We start from the raw sequence: 19862 nt of genomic DNA on the forward strand, positions 1-19862 counted from the left end.
TAAATAGCAGAAAAAGTAACATAATTATGACCATGGCCTCACCCACCGTAAGGAGCAAAGTTGTGCAAGCCTTCGCTGGCATCTGTATCAGCAGCGAGGAATCTGGCACGCATGTTACCATCGGCACCACGTCCATGCCCGACATCCAGGCAACGCATTATAGTGGACACCATGCTGCGTGATGTGTTGAGCATTGCCCGAGTGCTCGTTACCATGTTGTTGCAAATCAGCTGCACACCACCTGCACACGTGCGTCTCAGCATCAGTGAGCAATACGTCACCATTTATATTTTGACATCCTCACCAAGAGCCAACCCCAACCACAACACATTCATTTCCAGAAGAAGAAAGTTGAGAAAAAGAAACTTGAGAAATGTAAAGAGAGAAAGGGGATGAGCAGGAGAGTTTAAGGAAAAGAAGAAAAAGGTTGGGAGGGAGGAGAGAGAAGAGAGATGCATAGATGAGACTGAAACAAAGATGGGGTTCATAATGCCACAATTTCTGCAAACATGGCCCCATAATGTGGTCCAAAGGTAAAAAGGAAGGTGAGTGTCGAGTGCTGGGTGGTTTTATATAGTGCTGGGAATGGAAGTAAAAACTCGGCTTGGATCCGGGTGTGTGTGTGTGTGTGTGTGTGTGTGTGTGTGTGTGTGTGTGTGTGTGTGTGTGTGTGTGTGTGTGTGTGTGTGTGTGTGTGTGTGTGGGTGTGTGTGTGTGTGTGTGTGTGTGTGTGTGTGTGTGTGTATGTGTGTGTGTGTGTGTGTGTGTGTGTGTGTGTGTTCCACCTCTTCCAACCTTCTCTCTCTCTGATTTTCTTCATTCATCAGCTCCTTAAAGTACTCCATCCACCTTCTCAACACACTCTCCTCGCTCGTCAGCACATTCCCATTTGCGTCCTTTATCACCCTAACCTGCAGCACATCCTTCCCAGCTCGGTCCCTCTGTCTTGCCAATCGGTATAAATCCTTTTCCCCTTCTTTTGCATCTAACTTCTCATACAACTCGTCATATGCCTTTTTCTTAGCCTTTGCCACCTCTCTCTTTGCCTTTTGCCGCCACTCCTTGTACTCCTGCCTACTTTCTTCATCTCTCTGACTATCCCACTTCCTTTTCGCCAACCCCTTCTTCCTTATACTTTCCTGTACTTCCTCGTTTCACCACCAAGTCTGCTTATCTTCCTTCCTCTGTCCAGATGTCACACTAAGTACCTTCCGAGCTATCTCCCTCACCACTTCTGCTGTAGTTGCCCAATCATCCCACCCATCTTTACCACCATCCAACACCTGTCTCGCCTCCTCCCTAAATTCCACACAACAGTCTTCCTCCTTCAGCTTCCACCATCTGGTCCTTGGTTCAGCCCTCACTCTCTTCCTCAACCTCACCTCCAAAATCATCCTACAGACCACCAATCAATGCTGTCGAGCAACACACTCCCCTGCCACCACCTTACAGTCCCTAATCTCTTTCAGGTTGCATCTCCTGCTTAAGATGTAATCCACCTGTGTGCACTTTCCTCCACTCTTGTACGTCACCCTGTGTTCCTCCTTCTTCTTGAAATACATATTTACCACTGCCATTTCCATTCTTTTTGCAAACTCTACCACCATTTGCCCTTCCACATTTCTCTTGTTGAGACCGTACCTACCCATCACCTCCTCATCCTCTTTATTCCCTTCCCCAACATGCCCATTGAAATCTGCTCCAATCACCACTCTTTCGTCCTTGGATACACTCTCCACCACTTCATCTAACTCACTGCAGAAATCTTCTTTATATTCCATCTCACACCCCATATGTGGGGCATATGCACTGATGACATTTATCATCACTCCTTCAATTTCCAACTTCACACTCATCACTCGGTCAGACACTCTCCTCACCTCCAATACCCTGTTGACATAAGCCTCCTTCAGGATTACCCCGACACCATTTCTCCTCCCATCCACACCATGGTAGAACAGTTTGAAACCACCTCCAATGCTCCTTGCCTTACTCCCCATCCACTTGGTCTCTTGTACACACAGTATGTCCACCTTTCTTCTCTCCATCATATCAGCCAACTCTCGCCCTTTGCCAGTCATCGTCCCAACATTCAGAGTTCCAACTCTCACCTCCCCACTTCTGCCCTTCTCCCTCTCTCACTGCCTCCGGACTCGCCTTCCCCGTCTCCTTCTCCTCCTTCGCCCAGCAGTAGCACAATTTCCACTGGTACCCTGCTGACCACCGGTACCGGTGGTGGTCGTTGGTAACCCGGGCCTCGACCAATCCGGTATGGAAATTCGTTTTGTGGTCCGCATAATGATTTGGCATAGGTTTTTACGCCGGATGCCCTTCCTGACACAACCCTGGTCGCCTCTTACGAAACACAGGGATATGGTACACCTATTCTAACCGGGCCATACACGGTACCCATCACCGATCCTCCACCAAATTTCACAATGGGTGCGAGAAACTGTGGCTTGTAGGCCTCTCCAGGTCTCCATCTAACCATTAGACGACCAGGTGTTGGGCAAAGCTGAAAAATGGACGCATCAGAGAAAATGACCTTACTCCAGTCCTCTACGGTCCAATCCTTATGGTCTTTTGCAAACCTCATCCTGGCTCTTATTTGCTTCTCATTTATGAAGGGCTTTTTTCTAGCTTTGCATGACTTCAGCCCTGCCCCAAGGAGCCTGTTTTGAACCGCCGTGCACTTCACCCCAGCTGCCGTTTGCCATTCTTTTTGTAGGTCACTTGATGTCATCCTACGGTTGTTGAGTGACATTCGAATGAGTTGGCGGTCATCCCAGTCAGTTGAAAGTCGTTTTCGCCATCTGCCAGTCTGTAGCTTTGTTGTTCCCAATGTCTGCTGCTTGACCTTGTTCTTATGAACCGCCATCTTTGAAATTTTAAGGATTGAAGCAACGTGACGCTCACTGTATCCCTCTGCCAGCAAAGCCAGAATTGAACCCTTCTTTTCCTCACTCAAAACTTTTCTTTTCAACTCTTTTGGCATGATCAATAGTTATTTTTTTGATTCCAATTACTTTTGAGGTACTACGAGCACTGTTTTTGCCATCCAGCTGGTCCTATTGCAAGAGGATAGTGATGACCACAGCAGTGGTTTTTATACTTTTCCGTGTTAAATAAGGTTCGGTTCAGGTGATCACCTAATGAGTACCTCACTGAGTAGAATGAGGTGTGCCTGTGTTGGAATTCAACAGACACTGGAATCGAATGGAATGGCTACATTCATGTGGAGATGCTGATTTTTTTTTTTGGAGTGGTCTCTTATTTTTTTCCAGAGCTGTATATCTGTATATATATATATATATATATATATATATATATATATATATATATATATATATATATATATATATATATATATATATATATATATATATATATATATACATATACATACAGTAGACTAAGCGTAAGTCGTCATCATCGGGACCGAGAAAAAAGTGACAACTTAGAAATGTGACGACTTACGCATATGCGAACATTCATGATGACTGTGGGGTGAAGGATGAAGTCGCGCGTGGCCTGGACATATATGTGTGAGAGCCGGCTTTTGTACCAAAATGAAAACACAATCCTCGGGGCATAGGTGGGGGTTCATTGGTGAGTTGGAAAGTGATCAAGCAAAGATGGAATTCATGAATCAGTTTATCAAAAGTAAAGATAATGAACAACTGTAAGACAACTCATATACCATCGGTGATGGTATGGTGACAAATTACATGACACACAGTCATCGTGGTGATGATTACCACTCAATGCCTATGTGTGAGTGAGTGCGGTAATGTACAAAACAAGCCAATATAAAACCATGATCGGACTTCAACACAAAGCTCGATTGATCCTTTACTCCTTCGCGAAGTAATCCGTTATGTTTGAATGCCTGAAACTCTTGGGCATCTGATACATGAGAAAGGACTCAAACCGGTCATTGTATTCCATGATGTTGTCTTGGCAATCCTCCACCAAAAGACAGTATCGGCGCATCACATCCAGACAGTATCGGCGAATCCACGCTGCCTGATTCGCCGCACCTCTTGACCTTGCCAATTCCCCTCCTCACTTTGAATCTGTCTATCCAGTGCATCGGCAAGGTCTCGGCATCATCATGCCCGAGGTCCGCAGCAAACTTACGTGCCTTCAGCAGCAACATTTCACCGTCCAACCGAATATTTGGCTGAGCCGACATTTGCCGAAACCAGATGATGAGCGCGTCATCGACATCTTCAAAGGACACACATTTCACGCGTTTCACACTTACCACCGGCCTCGTGATCTTCTCCACTTGTCCAAATATCTTGCCCTTATTCTTCAAGATATCGTTCAATGTCTGCCGTTTGATGTCCAACTTCTCAGCTATGGCTGTTTTCTTCATCAGTGGGTTTGCCTCGCAAAACTGGATAATGTCATATTTTTCTTGATAGGTTTTAGTTGTAAGCTTACGCTAAGTCGCCATTGTCCTGCCTGCAGTGCGATCAACGTGTGTACACAGTTATAAATAGCCTATCACTGGTGGTGTAAACCAATGAGCGAGCATCACGATTCCATGAAATCGGGCTTCTCACGAAGCAGCAGTTCCGTGTGACGAGTTAGGAGTGGTAATTTACTTGAGTTTCTATTACGCGGGAACGGACAACATCTGACGACTTAGACGAAGTGACGACTTAGAGATGATGACTTAGAGAGGGATGACCCTTTATTCAAAGGGATTTAACATGAGATAAATTCGGGACTTTTTGACGCTGCCGACTTAGGCGAAGTGACGAGTTACACGCTGCCGACTTACGCCTAGTTTACTGTGTGTGTGTGTGTGTGTGTGTGTGTGTGTGTGTGTGTGTGTGTGTGTGTGTGTGTGTGTGTGTGTGTGTGTGTGTGTGTGTGTGTGTGTGTGTGTGTGTGTGTGTGTGTGTGTGTGTGTGTATGTGTATATATATATATATATATATATATATATATATATATATATATAAATATATATATATATATATATATATATATATATATATATATATATATATATATATATATATATCATTATCTTCTTCTTTCGGCTGCTCCCGTTAGGGGTCGCCACAGCGGATCATCCGTTATGATCCGCATAATGATTTGGCACAGGTTTTACGCCGGATGCCATTCCTGACACACCCTGGTCACCTCTTACGACACAGGGATATGGTACACCGATTCTAACCGGGGCATACACCGGGCCCAGTACACTGGTACTCACGTCGCTGACCTCGGAAGGATGACAGGCTGAATCAACCTCCTGGTGTGTATTAATTCAAGCGGCCAACGGGGCTTGAACTCAGGACCTTTTGGATCCCAAGCCGCTACCCTAACCACTACGCCAACACCAGGCTCTATATATATATATATATATATATATATATATATATATATATATATATATATATATATATATATATATATATACATACACACATAAATATACATCTCTATTATAATACCAAGCTTGCACACTAAAAAACTCGGCTCGCCGTCACACGATCCCTATGAAATTGCTGTGGCACTTCGCGGACATGCCGACAATGTTTGGGAAGTCTTGGCGTTCCATTGTACCACTTGCATTTTGCACAATGCGTATTTTTGTCATTCCCCGTGTACGGTCTGTCGTATGCTACCAGCTATGTTGCACTGCTATCCCGTGCATGTGCACGGGTATCGCTTGTATATATATAAATATATACACATACACATATATATATATATATATATATATATATATATATATATATATATATATATATATATATACATACATACATAGAAGAGCTTGAATCAAGCATATGTAAATTGATAGCATGGGGGTCACAATACCTCAACATAAACTGTGTTGACAGGTACAGCTCACCGCAGCAATGCTCGCATTTTCTTACAATCATGTCCTATGCAGGATATTATAGTGGTTAATTAGTTCCTTGACTGTGCAATGTTTCTTTCCATTCCTTTCATCCGATAATCTGTACTCGTATGCCTGGCGTTGGCTTAATGGTTCGGGTGGTGGGCTTGGGATCCTAGGGTCCCGAATTTGAAACTTTGAAACTTTCAACTTTGAATAGCTTTGTAACTCATATCGAGTACCAACGAACATTTCTACCACACAAGCACACTTGCAAAATACAATTACTTAATTTAATGCCACAAGAATATACCCAAGTTTGTTTCCGAGTTGACAGCCAAACCCGGGTTGACTCGGACTCGGCTCGGAGGGGCAACTCACCAAGTTCGTGTTCGGGAACTCAGTTTGGGTACAGCAGTTGTTTGCTATTTGATTCCCAAATGGCCATTGTATCGTAATAGCTCTCAATGCTTGGAGTATTCTAGTCCTATTATTACGACTTCTTCCTTTCCAGAAACCTATGATGATGGTTTGCATCAAATGAGTTGTTGCTGATGATAAATAAAAAAGGAGCTTTCCCATATTTGATATTTATCCAAATATATAATGACGGATGTCAACAAATGTAAACCACACGGTGGAATCAACAAACCGACCACTATTTGTGAGTCGTCTCTACTCACCCATATCAAGGAATGTCTTCAATGATTCGGTCGAATCCAAAACCCGCAGGATATACCAGAGTAATGGCTCAGACATTTGACATGTCGCAAGGGAGCCCTGAAATGACACACAGGCATGAGTCATGATTTTTCACTGTTCAACCAAGACAAACTGTAACAAACAAGAGGTATTTAATTGCCTGGGTTTGTTTGCACATCAGAACATTGTTCAAATTAAAGCATTCATTAAATGATATTCTAAATGGAAATTGAAAAGGAGTCTACCATCAATTAATTACCCAATGCAAATGTCAAAATAAAAATAATACTTTATTCATAAAACTATTAATACCCATTACCCATGATGCATTATATCATAGTTGACCGAAAATAGGATCACAGCTGTGACATCAGGTGGAACTGCACATTTTGCTTCAAGTATCTCGACACTCCACATTTTAATCTTGGATTTGCATGTTAATGTCTGCATCATATATAATATAAAAACAATCAAACTAAATCATGTAGCCATCAATCCCACTAAAGTGAGTCAAAATCAGGCAAAAAAAAAAACAAAACAAAAAAAAACTGGGCCAATCAGGTTTTGCGTTCAAAATCCATGAAGCACAGAACCATTTTTCACCACAGTTCTCTACAACTGGGAGTGTGCCATTCAGAGCTGCAGAAAATGCTCACCTGTCGGCCCATATACCCACAGGCCATGTACGTGAGGATCGGTTGCAGCAAGAGCTGTGGAGAAGATGCACGCTGGCCCAGGGTGCTCAGGATGCAAAAAAGCCCATCTCCAACGGACACAGCCTCGAGCCCTCCCTGCAGGCTCTCCTGCTTGCCCAGGTGGAGGCCGCTGGCTCCTGTATACATGACCGTGTGTCCGATGATCTGCCTCATTTAACCAAGCACAGGACTGCTTGCAGATCATTGTTGATAATTACTTGTAAAGCTCGCCTTGTCTCGGGTCATTAGATTATACGAGTCCAAAAACACTTTTAAAAATACTGTACTTCATGCAATAAGTATGAGTACACCAAGAACTGTGCAAAACGTGCTCAGACAGAAGTACTGTACCGGTAAATAATTTCTCTTTGGAGGTAATATGATGTCATCATTAAATCATGGAATAAATCAAAGCATTGCATGAAAGAGTAAAATGCCTCCAAAACAGGGTTTGTGACAAAGATTTAACAAAGAGGGAACTTTGTGCATTAATTTTGTTGTTCAAATGTCTAACAAAACAGCGGTGCACCATCTATGCATTCCTTTCCATTTTTGTGATCAACGTCGCTGTTGAGTGAATGTCACCACCATAACCAAACGAGAATAGCATCATCAAGTGAAAGTCGGAGTCACAGAAACTGGTTATACTGAGCCCCAATCAAATGGAATTAGAATAGGGCAATAAATTAATTCTACACCTTGAATAGATTAAAGTGAAAAAGCGTGACATGGCCTGCCAATCAAAGAAGAGATTTAACATAGCTCACAACCAAAGAGTAGCTAATCTTAATGTAGCCAATCTACCTCACAACCAAAAGCTGGTCATCAGCCTCACCACCACAAGGTAGCTTATTAAGTAGCAGTAGTAGTCGTAGTAGTAGTTGTCATAGTATCATTAGTCCCATACCGTTTTCCCCGGAATGGATGATACTGGGCTCTCCGTCCGCCCATCCATCCTTCCGACCTGTGGTTTTTCAGAATTTTTCCCCATACCTTTTTCCACACACCCTTTATTCCCCATATTCAACTGAAACTTGGTGCATGGCTTTATTATGATAAGATACAGAACAAGTTTGAGTTTCAGGGCGTTTCATCAATTCTTCACAGTTATGCCCTTTTTAGACTTAGAAAATATCACAATCATATTATACATGGGTCAGGTGTTCAGCTGCCCTGACTCCACCGCACTGCTTTACACCCATTGGCTGGACAGATAACTTGACTCCACCCCAATAAAATCATGCGCTGCTATTGCAAGAAGCAGCACAGATCGGCAGGCCTCGGGCCTTAGGCCTGGCTGTTTAGTCCATGACTCAGTACAATTGGAATGATCCTCAGTATATAACCACGATGTACAGTATTTATTACGTGTGCACATAAGCCGTACACACGTTTTTGCTTCATGTATGTACATCAGGTTATTTTTAATATGAAATAGGCAAAGCCTCGACACAGACAAAACACAGTGGGTTAGAAAAGTTCTTCTTCTTCTTCTTAATTTCGGTTACGTATCGGCTCGAGCGTGCATTAAAGGAAACTCATTTTTATCTCCGGTTTGTTGTCCTAGTTGTCTTTATTGATTTCTAGTCTGCAAAAGATATCAGGAAATGAAAATTGCTTTTCCTTTTATTTTGCCAAATACACCAAACACCGGACATCATTATAGAGTAACAGGGTTTCTTATTCTTCATTTGAACTGGTAGGGAACATGCATTGTGAAGAAATTCTCACTCCTAGTATTATTAGGGTATCATTAGCCTTACAGACTGTGATACCCTATTGTTTTCCCTCTGTTTATTACCCTCGCCAAAGGAGAGGGGACTGCTTTTGGGTCCGTTTGTTTGTTTGTTTGTTTGTTTGTCCACACAGAACTTTTGTGATTTCTCCGCAACAGCTTGGCAGATTGAGACGAAATTTTCACCAAAGGTGCAACTACTCATGTAGAATGTTCCAATTATAATTAGGAGATCGTAGGTCACATGGTGTGGCAGCCATGTTGGAAAAACAGAAAAAAAAAATTGGACCTCTGTATCTCTAAAACTGCACCAAGGAAAAGAATTACACTTAACACACGGCAAGTACTCCTCATGGGGAATAAGTGTGATTTTTTTTGATGATGTCATCATATGACAATGTCATCAGGTGCCTTCGCTCTGACATCATAATTGATATTATCACCCTCATAACAAAAGTGCCTGAATCATTTTTTTCCAGTTCAGAGAAAAACACAAAAAAAACTGCAGCAATTCTTCATCAACGAATATTTATTCACTATTTCTTGTGCACAGAGTTGTTAATGGAAGCTCAATGAAACAAATCTTGTTACTCGTTATTATGATTACATCATGGCGAGAGATGATTGAGGCAGAAAATCTCAAAAACTAGAAAAAAATGACAGGCACTTTTGTTATGAGGGTGATGATATGTAGAATGTTACATCTGATCAGTATGAAAAATTTTGAGGCTCATCTAGGGATAAAATGGTCTACAGAAAAAAAAAAAGATGACATAATCAGTCACGTGATTCGGCAGCCATGTTGTTATAAAAAAACAAAAAAACCTTCAAAAATCTTCTTCTCTGAAGTGGCTGAACAGATCAAGGTGAAAATTTACACGCATGACCACCTATCCATGAGAAACAAAACGTTCACACATACGATGTCATCGGTCACTTGGTTTGGCAGCCATATTGGATTTACCCTAAAACCTATTAAAATCTTCTCCAGAATGGCTGGACAGATCGAGGGGAAACTTCTCACAAATGTTTCCCAAGCCATCGGTGTAAAAGTTTGTTAAGGAGTAATTGATAGGTCACTTGGTTTGGCAGCCATATTGGAGTGAAGAAAAATATTAAACAATGTTTTCTCTGGAAACGATTTATCAATCAACGTGAAACTTCACAATTGTGATCTCGTAGTGTTGGGGAATAAATGTTTTAAATTTCAACTTTATTGGACACATGCTTTGGCAGCCAGAATTATTTAATTTTTTGATATGGGTTTTTTCTTCTTTTTTTGGAATAAGGCTCACTTGGCTGTGCCTGGATGGGTTTGAGGGTAGAGGAGTAGCAGCTGAAATGCAAATCCTATATAAGTTCCTCCTGATGACTTCATCTTTGCGTGTTGCTTGTTTGGGTTCCTTCTGATTACTCCAATGCAGAACTGTACCTATTTAGTCTTCCATTTGATTTGAATTGAATTGATTTTAATCCCATTCTAAATTCAATTGAATAATGAATAACAATAATAATTTTTAAAAAGTCCTGCCAGGTGTCCGATCAAAGCGGGGTTGCATCAAAGTGGGACGTCTTGGTCCCACTGCATCAAGTGCTCCCACAAAGCTGCACCAAGTCATATGATGGCAGTCATCACTGCCAGCAGTTATAAAGTGGTAGTTCTAATTATGTCTTATTAATTACGTAACACGAGTATACAAATGCCACACAAAAGAAGTCCTTGTGAGGGTTTGCAATCTCTGATTGCTCTGTTTCTTGTTTTTATTATTGTTAGTTATTCTTCGTCTCATTTTGGACTTTTTGTTGCTCGATTATTTCTTCAAAATATTTTTTCTCAGCAACCGCTTGTCCGATTAACATGAAATTTTGAGGGTAGAAGTAACCCCCCCCCCACACACCTCCAATGGAGAATATTTGAATGACAATTATGACGTCATAGATCACGTGGTTATGGCAGCCATGTTGGGATAAACCCAATAAATAAATAAATATATCTCTGAAACCACTGGTCGGAAAAATTTGCAACTTAGCACATTACATTCATATGCCAATGAGAAATAAGGACCTTGCGATTATGACGTCATAGGTAAAGTGGAAGAGCAGCTAAAAATGATTTACTTGATGCTCTTGTCCTAAAAATCTTAAACTTCACACACAATCTATGACCAAATAAAACAACGAAACTTGTGACATCATCCGTCATGTGGTTTGGCAGCCAGTGTTCAAAAAAAAAAAAAAAAGGAAAAAAACATTTTTCTCCAGAACACCTGAGAGATTGAAGTGAAACTGCACCCAAATGATCGACTAGCCATGCTGAATAAACTTTGATAACTATGATGTCATAGGTCATATGGTCTGGCAGCCATCTTGGATTTACCCTAAAACCTCTAAAATCTACTCCAGAATGACTGGACAGGTTGAGGGGAAACTTCAGACATATTCTGCATGACTTGGGGATACTAGGGTGATAAAGAATAATTGATGTCACGTGGTTTTGGCAGCCATATTGGATTGAAGAAAAATATTAAATGTTTTCTCTGGAACCGCTTATCCGATCAAAGCAAAATTTAACAAATATAATCAACTGCAATTGTTGCATACAGGGCAAAAATGATGATGTCATAGGTAACATGGTGTGGCAGCCACATTGGAAAGGAAAACGAATCTTATCCGATCAAGATAAAACTTTACAAACGTGATCCTCTCCCCAATCATGGGCAATGTGCAAATTTTCAATGCCACAGGTCACTTGGTTTGGCAGCCATGTTTGTTTGAAAGCAGAAACTTAAAAAAACCATTTTCGCTGAAACTGCGTCAAAGTGAACCACATCACATTACATGAAGCATGTGTAGTGGATCATCACTGCAAAGTTTCGAATTGATCGCTATCACGGTTTCCGAAATGTAATTTTTTTATTTATTTTTCCATGAAACAAATGTGGCTGCCAAACCACGTGACTGCATATGTCATCTATCTATAATTCCAGCAATGTGTGTGTGTGTGTGTGTGTGTGTGTGTGTGTGTGTGTGTGTGTGTGTGTGTGTGTGTGTGTGTGTGTGTGTGTGTGTGTGTGTGTGTGTGTGTGTGTGTGTGTGTGTGTGTGTGTGTGTGACTGCCGTTTCTCGACAACCGCTGGTCCGATCTAAATGAAACTTGCCAGGTATATTGCTGGGGACCCGAGGATGTGCCTTTTCAAGGTTTGATATAAATCGGACAAGTGCTTCCCAAGCTATGGCCATTTATTTACCAAACCAATGATAGACACATTGTTGCGTGGGCGTGGCTGATGGGAAAGGGAAGCTCAGCCGCGTTCGCCATTACGGGTTACAACGTACGGACTTCCGGATAATGATGACTTCGTGTATTCTAATAATTTCTCGATTTCTTATGCGCATTTATAGATAAACACAATGCCCCAAGTTATGATCGTTTTCATATTAGCCGGTGTATAAATTTCGGTAACATCAGTGCTGGTATGCGCCGAACCAGGAAGTAAATTTTTTCTCTCTCTCTTCTCTTCTATTTTTGTTTTTCCTTGCCATGACATTGCGAAAAGGTAAAATACGTTGGCACTAATTGAATAATTGGGTATTAAAACTAAATTGCGAATAATCGTAACTGCCAATAATATTCGAACTTCTGGGCCACGCACGTACAGGCACTCGAGAGCGAAGAAACGACCTGCGTGGTTGTTGTTTGTTACTCGCGGTTTGAATTTTTTTTTTTTTTTTTTTTACGGGCACGTACTAGTCTAATAAATAACACTCATCGGATGTCTGTCTGTCTGTTCGTGTTTTTTGCAAGGACTACTGGACTGACAACCATCAAACTTGGCACACAGGGCAAGTCCGATCCGGGGATTGTCTTAAGGGTATTTTCATCCACCACCTGAGCCTCTAAATATCACTTTTCTGGCTTTTTCATTCATATGCAATCTCATTGGTTAACATATCACATGACCTATAACATGGCCAAAGGCCAGCACACCTAATTTGTCAAGCTGTGTCTTCCACCCATTGGCTCACTGCACAGCTGGCCTGACTCCACTCACAATTGGAACCTAACTAAATAAATAATACGTTCACCGTTTTCATGCTGCGGCAAGCCAAAGCTTTCTGCTACAGTACGTGGTGTACAGTACGTTCCTATTCACATTTGCCACACCATGCCCGTCCCCTGAAGATGTATGTACTACAAATGGATGAGGTGTGTGTGTGTGTGTGTGTGTGTGTGTGTGTGTGTGTGTGTGTGTGTGTGTGTGTGTGTGTGTGTGTGTGTGTGTGTGTGTGTGTGTGTGTGTGTGTGTGTGTGTGTGTGTGTGTGTGTGTGTGTGTGTCATACCTTTTGTCTATTAATTACACACTATTGGAATTTACCTTTTAGACTGCTGAGACCCCTTAAGACTCTCAAGACCCTTCAGACCCCTGAAGACCCGAAAGTCCCCGAGAACCCAAAAGTTCCTAAAAGTCCCCAAGGACCCAAAGACCCCTAAACCCTAAGACTCTGTAGATCCTGTAGACCCTTTAAGATTCGACTACATTACAAAAAAATCCGTTAGAATTCTGTAAAACATGGCATGTTGTAAAAACATGCCATGTTAAGGTATATAAAGCAGCTTAATATGTCCTATACAATGCATGGCATTGCATTCTACTCAAATAAATAAGATTCATCGGATGTCTGTCTGTCTGTCTGTCTTTGTTCGTGTTTTTTGCAAAGACCGCTGGGCCAACAACCACCAAATTTGGCACACAGACCAAGTCTGACCTGGGGGTTGTCCTAAATGTATTTTCATCCACAACCTCAGCCTCTAAAAAACCTGAAGAACCATAAGATCTTTTTTAACATGCTTGATAGATTAGACTACATGCTTGAGAGAATAATTTCTACATGCTTGGGAGTTAAGACCCCATAAGACCCTTAAGACCATTGAATTCCCAGAGCAAAATTAAGACACTTTAAAACCCCAAATACCCCAAAGACCCTTTGGACCCCAAAGACGGTTAAGATCCCGAAGACTCGCAAAGATTCCTAAGACTCTGAAGACCCTTTAACACCCTGAAGTCTTTTGAAAACCCCGAAGATACCGACCTTTGAGCCGGAAGACCTCGAAGACCCTTAAGACTCCAAAAACCCTTAAGACTTTGAAGACCCTTAAGAACTGTAAGACTCCAAAGACCCTTTAAGACCTCAAGACACTGGAAGACCTTGAAGACCCTGAAGACCGCTCTACTCACTGGTGTTCCCTTAAGACCCCTTTACCCACTGGTGTTCAAGCTCTCCTGCCCCCTACACAGTTCCCCCCCCCCATCCCCACTCCCACCCTGTAGGTTCTCCTGCCCCCAATCCACCTGCCCCATTCTCAGCCCTGCCAGTTCTCCTGCTTCTCCCACTTCTCAGTACCCCCTCCTCCCCCCAACCTGGGCAACACCAGGTCACCATGCTAGTTGTTAAAAAAAATATATATACATCAAGTGTAGTGGATCATAACTGCAAAGTCCAGTATTGATAGGTTATTCAGTTTCAGAGAAATAATTATTTTATCATACCCAATAAATCATATCTTCATCAACAGAGAGGAAATATATAATTCATAAATAGAGGAAAGAAAATCATAGGCTTTCATTAAAAAATACTTCAAGTTTTCGCCTGACTTTTAAAAGCTTAAAAAACAAACTGACAAACAAACTGTAATACATTTGTTTAATGTGTAGTGAATGAACATTAACATCGGCGTGGTCATGAAAGTTTAACATACACCGCCCAATGAAGGTACGTGAATTCTCATGTCGTGCAGAGGAAGCAAAATCATGCTCTTTCATGAATAAAATTTTCCTTCGGAAGCCGACGACGAAGGCCCGACGTGCTGTGAGATGCGAGTGGTGCTCGTGGGACCGCCGTCGGGATAGCTTGTGCGCATGGAAAGTGTGAGAATGAGTGTGGGAAAATTGTGTGGTACGAGAGTGAGGGAGAAAGAAAACTGTGGAGTGGATCGAGTGAATGAGTGGTGTGCAAAACACAGGACAGCCCGCGTCGGCCGCGTGCGTAAGTGGTGTGAAATCCGCGGGACGTGTGCGGAGATGGTTGTGGAAAGTCCCATGTTGCAAAAGTGGGTGCGGCGAAGCTCGGGGAAGACCGCGTGTGAATGACGTCTGCGGGGATCCCTTTTATCTCCACTCCCTTTCAAGGCTTCTTATTCTGAATCGTTTCATCTCCACTGCCTTTCAAAGCGTGGGTCAGGCGTCCGTTCGCAGCGGGGTTGTATCAAAGTGGGGTGTGATGGTACCCGGCAATCACTGCTCGCAGTTATAAAGCATAGCGCCTCGAGTTTCATTGTTGTTATTAATTATTATTATTATTTTAATATAAAGAAATGAAAGAGCGACAAAAGTTTACAATTCAATGACAGGATCGTTTCACCATTCAATGGCTTTTTGCAACACAGGGTGGAATAATGACATTCCATCAAAGAGGGGTCCATAAATGGGAATGATTTGCTAGAGGGTTGAGAGCCTGAGTTTTTGCGGCAAAAATAAATGTGCCAGATTAGCCTTCATTTTCTATTTCTGCAGTAAGCAGCACAGCACTCGAGTAATGTTTCCTCCAGTCGAGAAGACAGCTATGCACCCTCGAAGAGCAAAGGATGTGTGATTGCATTAAAATACATTCGTTCAGAAACAATTTGACGAAGTCCACTTTGCATTACTCGCAGTTGATTGAAAAATGCAGAGTGAACAGAACACGGCAATATAACTCACCAATAATCATTGCCATGGTGTTGCTGTTGCATTGGCTCAGGGCAGCTAGGATCTGGCTCATGACTTGCTGATTAGCAAGCACCAGGTCTGCTACGCAGCCCAGCTGGCCATTGTTGCTGCCAGCAATGCACTCCATTTCTCGACTCCCCCCACACGATGCCTTCTCCTCATCAGAGACACTACCAGTGAAGATGGTGCCACTGTTCGATCCAGCGGAGGCTAGGGACAACGGAAGCAAGAAGGGGTGACATCAATCAGTATCACCTAAAATTTTGGTGTCAAGGAACTAGCCGTTATAAGAAGATATCACTGCTATCTATTCAGGTTTCCAACAAAACATCACAATCCCTCCAAGCATGATATTTTCCTGATTGGCAAGTAGCCAATGACAATGGGATCCAAGGATAAAATTCCATATTTAATTACCTCAATTCAATTGCAGTATATCTGTTCTTACATCCATCATCAATACGAGTTATTGGAGTTCTGAGTCATCTCTACCCAAACTGCATGTACAGTAAAGCAGAATAAGCAATGGGCTTATGATTTGTCATATGATATGTGCTGGTTATGAAACCGGCTCTCGGGTGAACGGACATCCATGACACATTGGAGTTCCCGAGTCAGTTACATCGTCAGTATATGTGCCCAGACAAGCCTCCACCCATTGTGTGGAGGGGAGCAGGACAAATGTGTTGAGTGGGCTATAGTTGGTGTTCTTCCTCTTCCTTTATACCCCTCCTGTCCATCCTTTTATTACCTCCACCACCGAAGGTGAAGGAGGTTATGTTTTCACGCTTTCTGTCTGTTTGTCTGTTTGTTTGTTTGTTTGTGTCTAGGATATCTCAAAAAGTTGTGGACAGATCCAGATGAAATTTTGTGGACAGGTTTGGTGTGTGACAAGGACGAACTGATTAGATGTTGGTGAAGATCCAGATTCGAACCTGACTACAATAATTTTTTAAGAGATTCTTCACCAATGAGAGATCGGGTAGAACCGATATATAGCATGATATCTCAAAAGGTTGGCGATGGATTCGGATGAAACTTGGTGGACATGTAGGGTGTGTGACAAGGAAGAATTGATTTGATTTTGGTGAAGATCCAAATCCGGATCTGGACACGACAATAATTTAATTTTCAAAGTGATTCTTCACCATTGAGAGATATAGGCCCAAAAACGATACAAGACTGTATAGCATGATATTTCAAAAATGTATTGGGCCCGATAAGTTCTAGTGGATCAGGCATTACGTGGTGGAGGTATGCGCTCAACCGAGTGCCCTTCTAGTTCATGCTTTAAATCCTCTTTTATTAATGTCTCGTATACGGTGGTTGCTATCTCCTGCACCATACCGTACAATTTGGCTTTCTCTCTTTCCCAAATGATCATTTAACAGTCTTCACATGTACATCGGGTGCAACCCGCTCTTCGTAAATTTCCTTTCTTTCTTTTATTAGCCCTCTCATGCAGCAACACACACACACACACACACACACACACACACACACACACACACACACACACACACACACACACACACACACACACACACACACACACACACACACACACACACACACACACACACACACACACACACACATTCTGATAAACCACCATGGACAACCACAAATTGAGACTACAAAGGGGAGAACAACATTCCTACTTTCAAAACATTTGGGCGTGAAAGATCGTTGGACGGGAAAACCCATTAAAAATGTGGTTGCGTCAGCTTAGGGGAAAAAATGGACCTCAACTTGAGGATGATTGACAGCCGACACACTGTCACAGGTTAAAAGGCAAGCCACGACCTTTGCTCACGAGAACTCCACCTCTCATGAACTCTGACACCCCCCCCATCCCCCCCCCCAAGTCTCCGCCCCGTTCAGGCTGCTTAAAAGGCAGAACGCCAGGTCGTTCAGCTGTTGGATTGCGCTGTGGACCCGAGTAAGAAGCTGCCTGCTTGTTTGTGGTGAGAAGTCGGCTGCCATAACCAATCGCACTGGAGTTGGGAAAAGCTGCGCCAAGTCGAGTTGGGTAGGCGCTGTGACCCGGTGTGCACGGGACAGAGGCGCGAGAGCGGACGAGCTGGGAAGTTACTCGCGTGGGAGGATAGTTCCATACTGACATACACTATCTGTCTATTTCTGTCCTCCAACGAACCCCTATTCATCAACCTAGACTCACAAAGAGAATCACAATTCTAAAAGAGCGATCGGTGACCTGCCTCTTGACCCTTCCGGGTGTGGCTTTACATGCGCACCTCACATTTTCCTCCTTAAGCATACATCGCCCACATTGCATTTACATCTTTCTGCTTTTCCTCATTTTGGGATCGGCACACATCCGTCGACATGTGCCACGGTAAGTCCAAGGCTGAACCTACACCTTGCTCTTCCTCTATCTTCTGTTTTTCCTCTCTACACTTCCACGGAATAATCCTGCTTTCACCATATTGTGTGTATAACCGGGTAAGATAAGATTGCAGAGGGGAATAATTGATACGGGTTATAATCTGTCCTTTTGTGCCTTTGCTTGACTTTTATGTGCTTGTAAATACATGCCACTGATCACATTGATTGCTTGGTTATGTTTATAAATAAATGTGCTTGTTGAACTGTTAACCTTCTAACCTGCTTTCTTGGTCCTTTCCTACAGTGGCTCGATTTAGCATGTAAAGACTGGATAGATGGGAAGTTCTGCCCCATTGATTGGCTCCACAATTAGCCAGTGTGTGTCCTCACGGTTCCGCTCGGCCGTATGTTATAAATATACGGGTGCACACTGAGGGTACGTACCTCAATTGACATTGCCAAACTACTGGAAAAGGTAACACGTTTTAGAGTGAGGATCCTACCAGGTTTGGCATTATAAATCGGCGTCCGTAGTTGCTTGACAACCCGATTGGCGGCAGACTTATCCGTAGCACATCGGCCTGTAGGGCCGGTGGTCGGGAAGAGTCTGAGAAGTCCCTCTCGTGGTGAACCCCAAACACCGGTTCCATAACGTAACATTCATCATCAATACGAGCTATTGGAGTTCTAAATCAACGATACCCACAATGCCTGGACAGTAACGTAGAATTAGCAATGGGTTTATGATTAATTATATGCTAAACCATGGAAGCAAATGCTCAAACTTAAAAATCCAGACTGATGCAAATTGGCATATTATAATTGTTAACAATTGTCCACATGGGACTGTACTCCAATAACCAATTTTCAATCAGCAGGTATTCAAAATAGGCAAGAGTCCAACGTCTACGATGAAAATTTGTCCATTGTCTACTGCTGTTGTTGTAATGCATGGAAAGTATGCTGATGACTCATCATGTCCCGATTTATGTACAGAGGGTCCTCGCTGTGGCACGAACTTACACTGTACGTCTAAGATACGTTCCAGAAAAGTTGAACATATAACGAAATGACAGATAGTGGCGTATTTTTCCCCATAATAATTAATGTAATCTGGGGGATGCGTTCCAACACTCAATTAATTTACGTCCGATACAACACCACTCAACATGCCTAAGCGATCAAAAAAATACGTCTGAAACACACAAAAATACAATATATTAAACGAATAAAAAAACTCAAACACTTTTGTTTTTCTTAATTACCAAAACTTTTCACAATTTTATAATGATAATTTAGCAGTCTTACACCTTGAAAATCTCTAATCCTCTGTCAGGCTGTCTGCATCAGTCCTTCGCCCTCTAAAATATCCCACCCACTGGGCCACGTGATTTCAACCATGGACCCATGCTCCAGCCTTTGTGCCAGCACAAGCACTCCTGCCACGAAACCTGACACACATGCGGCGACCCACTGCTGTGTCCAGACGGGATCTCACCCTCACGAAGAGCTCCCGCGGTCTCGACACCCACTTCGGCCATCACGCCCGCTTTGGCCATGCCTGCAGCACGGGCTGCGATACCCAAACTGTTCGACTTTCCACTGGCACAACACTTTCTGCTCATAGTTACAAGATTACAGGGATACAACACGGTAAATCCTAAGCTCTCGCGATGTGCGTCCACAACGTTGTATACACAGACTGGGAGGGAGCATTGTGGGTAGTGAAGTGGCATGATGTCATGCC

At 42.7% G+C, this 19862-nt stretch overlaps 1 protein-coding gene across 11 annotated transcripts in view; it reads right to left on the reverse strand.

Moving 5' to 3' along the window:
- BIRC6 (baculoviral IAP repeat containing 6) overlaps positions 1–19862 on the reverse strand; it is a 443632-nt gene that overhangs the window by 258656 nt on the left and 165114 nt on the right. For all 11 annotated transcript variants that reach the window (XM_085888090.1, XM_085888088.1, XM_085888086.1 and 8 more), the window contains 4 exons: positions 15758–15976; positions 7225–7400; positions 6550–6646; positions 47–241 (listed from right to left, as the gene is read on the reverse strand). In XM_085888090.1, the coding sequence (XP_085744216.1) occupies positions 47–241; positions 6550–6646; positions 7225–7400; positions 15758–15976 (687 nt within the window). The remainder of the gene's footprint in view (positions 1–46; positions 242–6549; positions 6647–7224; positions 7401–15757; positions 15977–19862) is intronic.

This window comes from Eptatretus burgeri, chromosome 7 (assembly GCF_056783735.1).
Source record: "Eptatretus burgeri isolate ZD-2024b chromosome 7, Ebu_testis_v1, whole genome shotgun sequence".
Classification (NCBI taxonomy): Eukaryota; Metazoa; Chordata; class Myxini; order Myxiniformes; family Myxinidae; genus Eptatretus; species Eptatretus burgeri.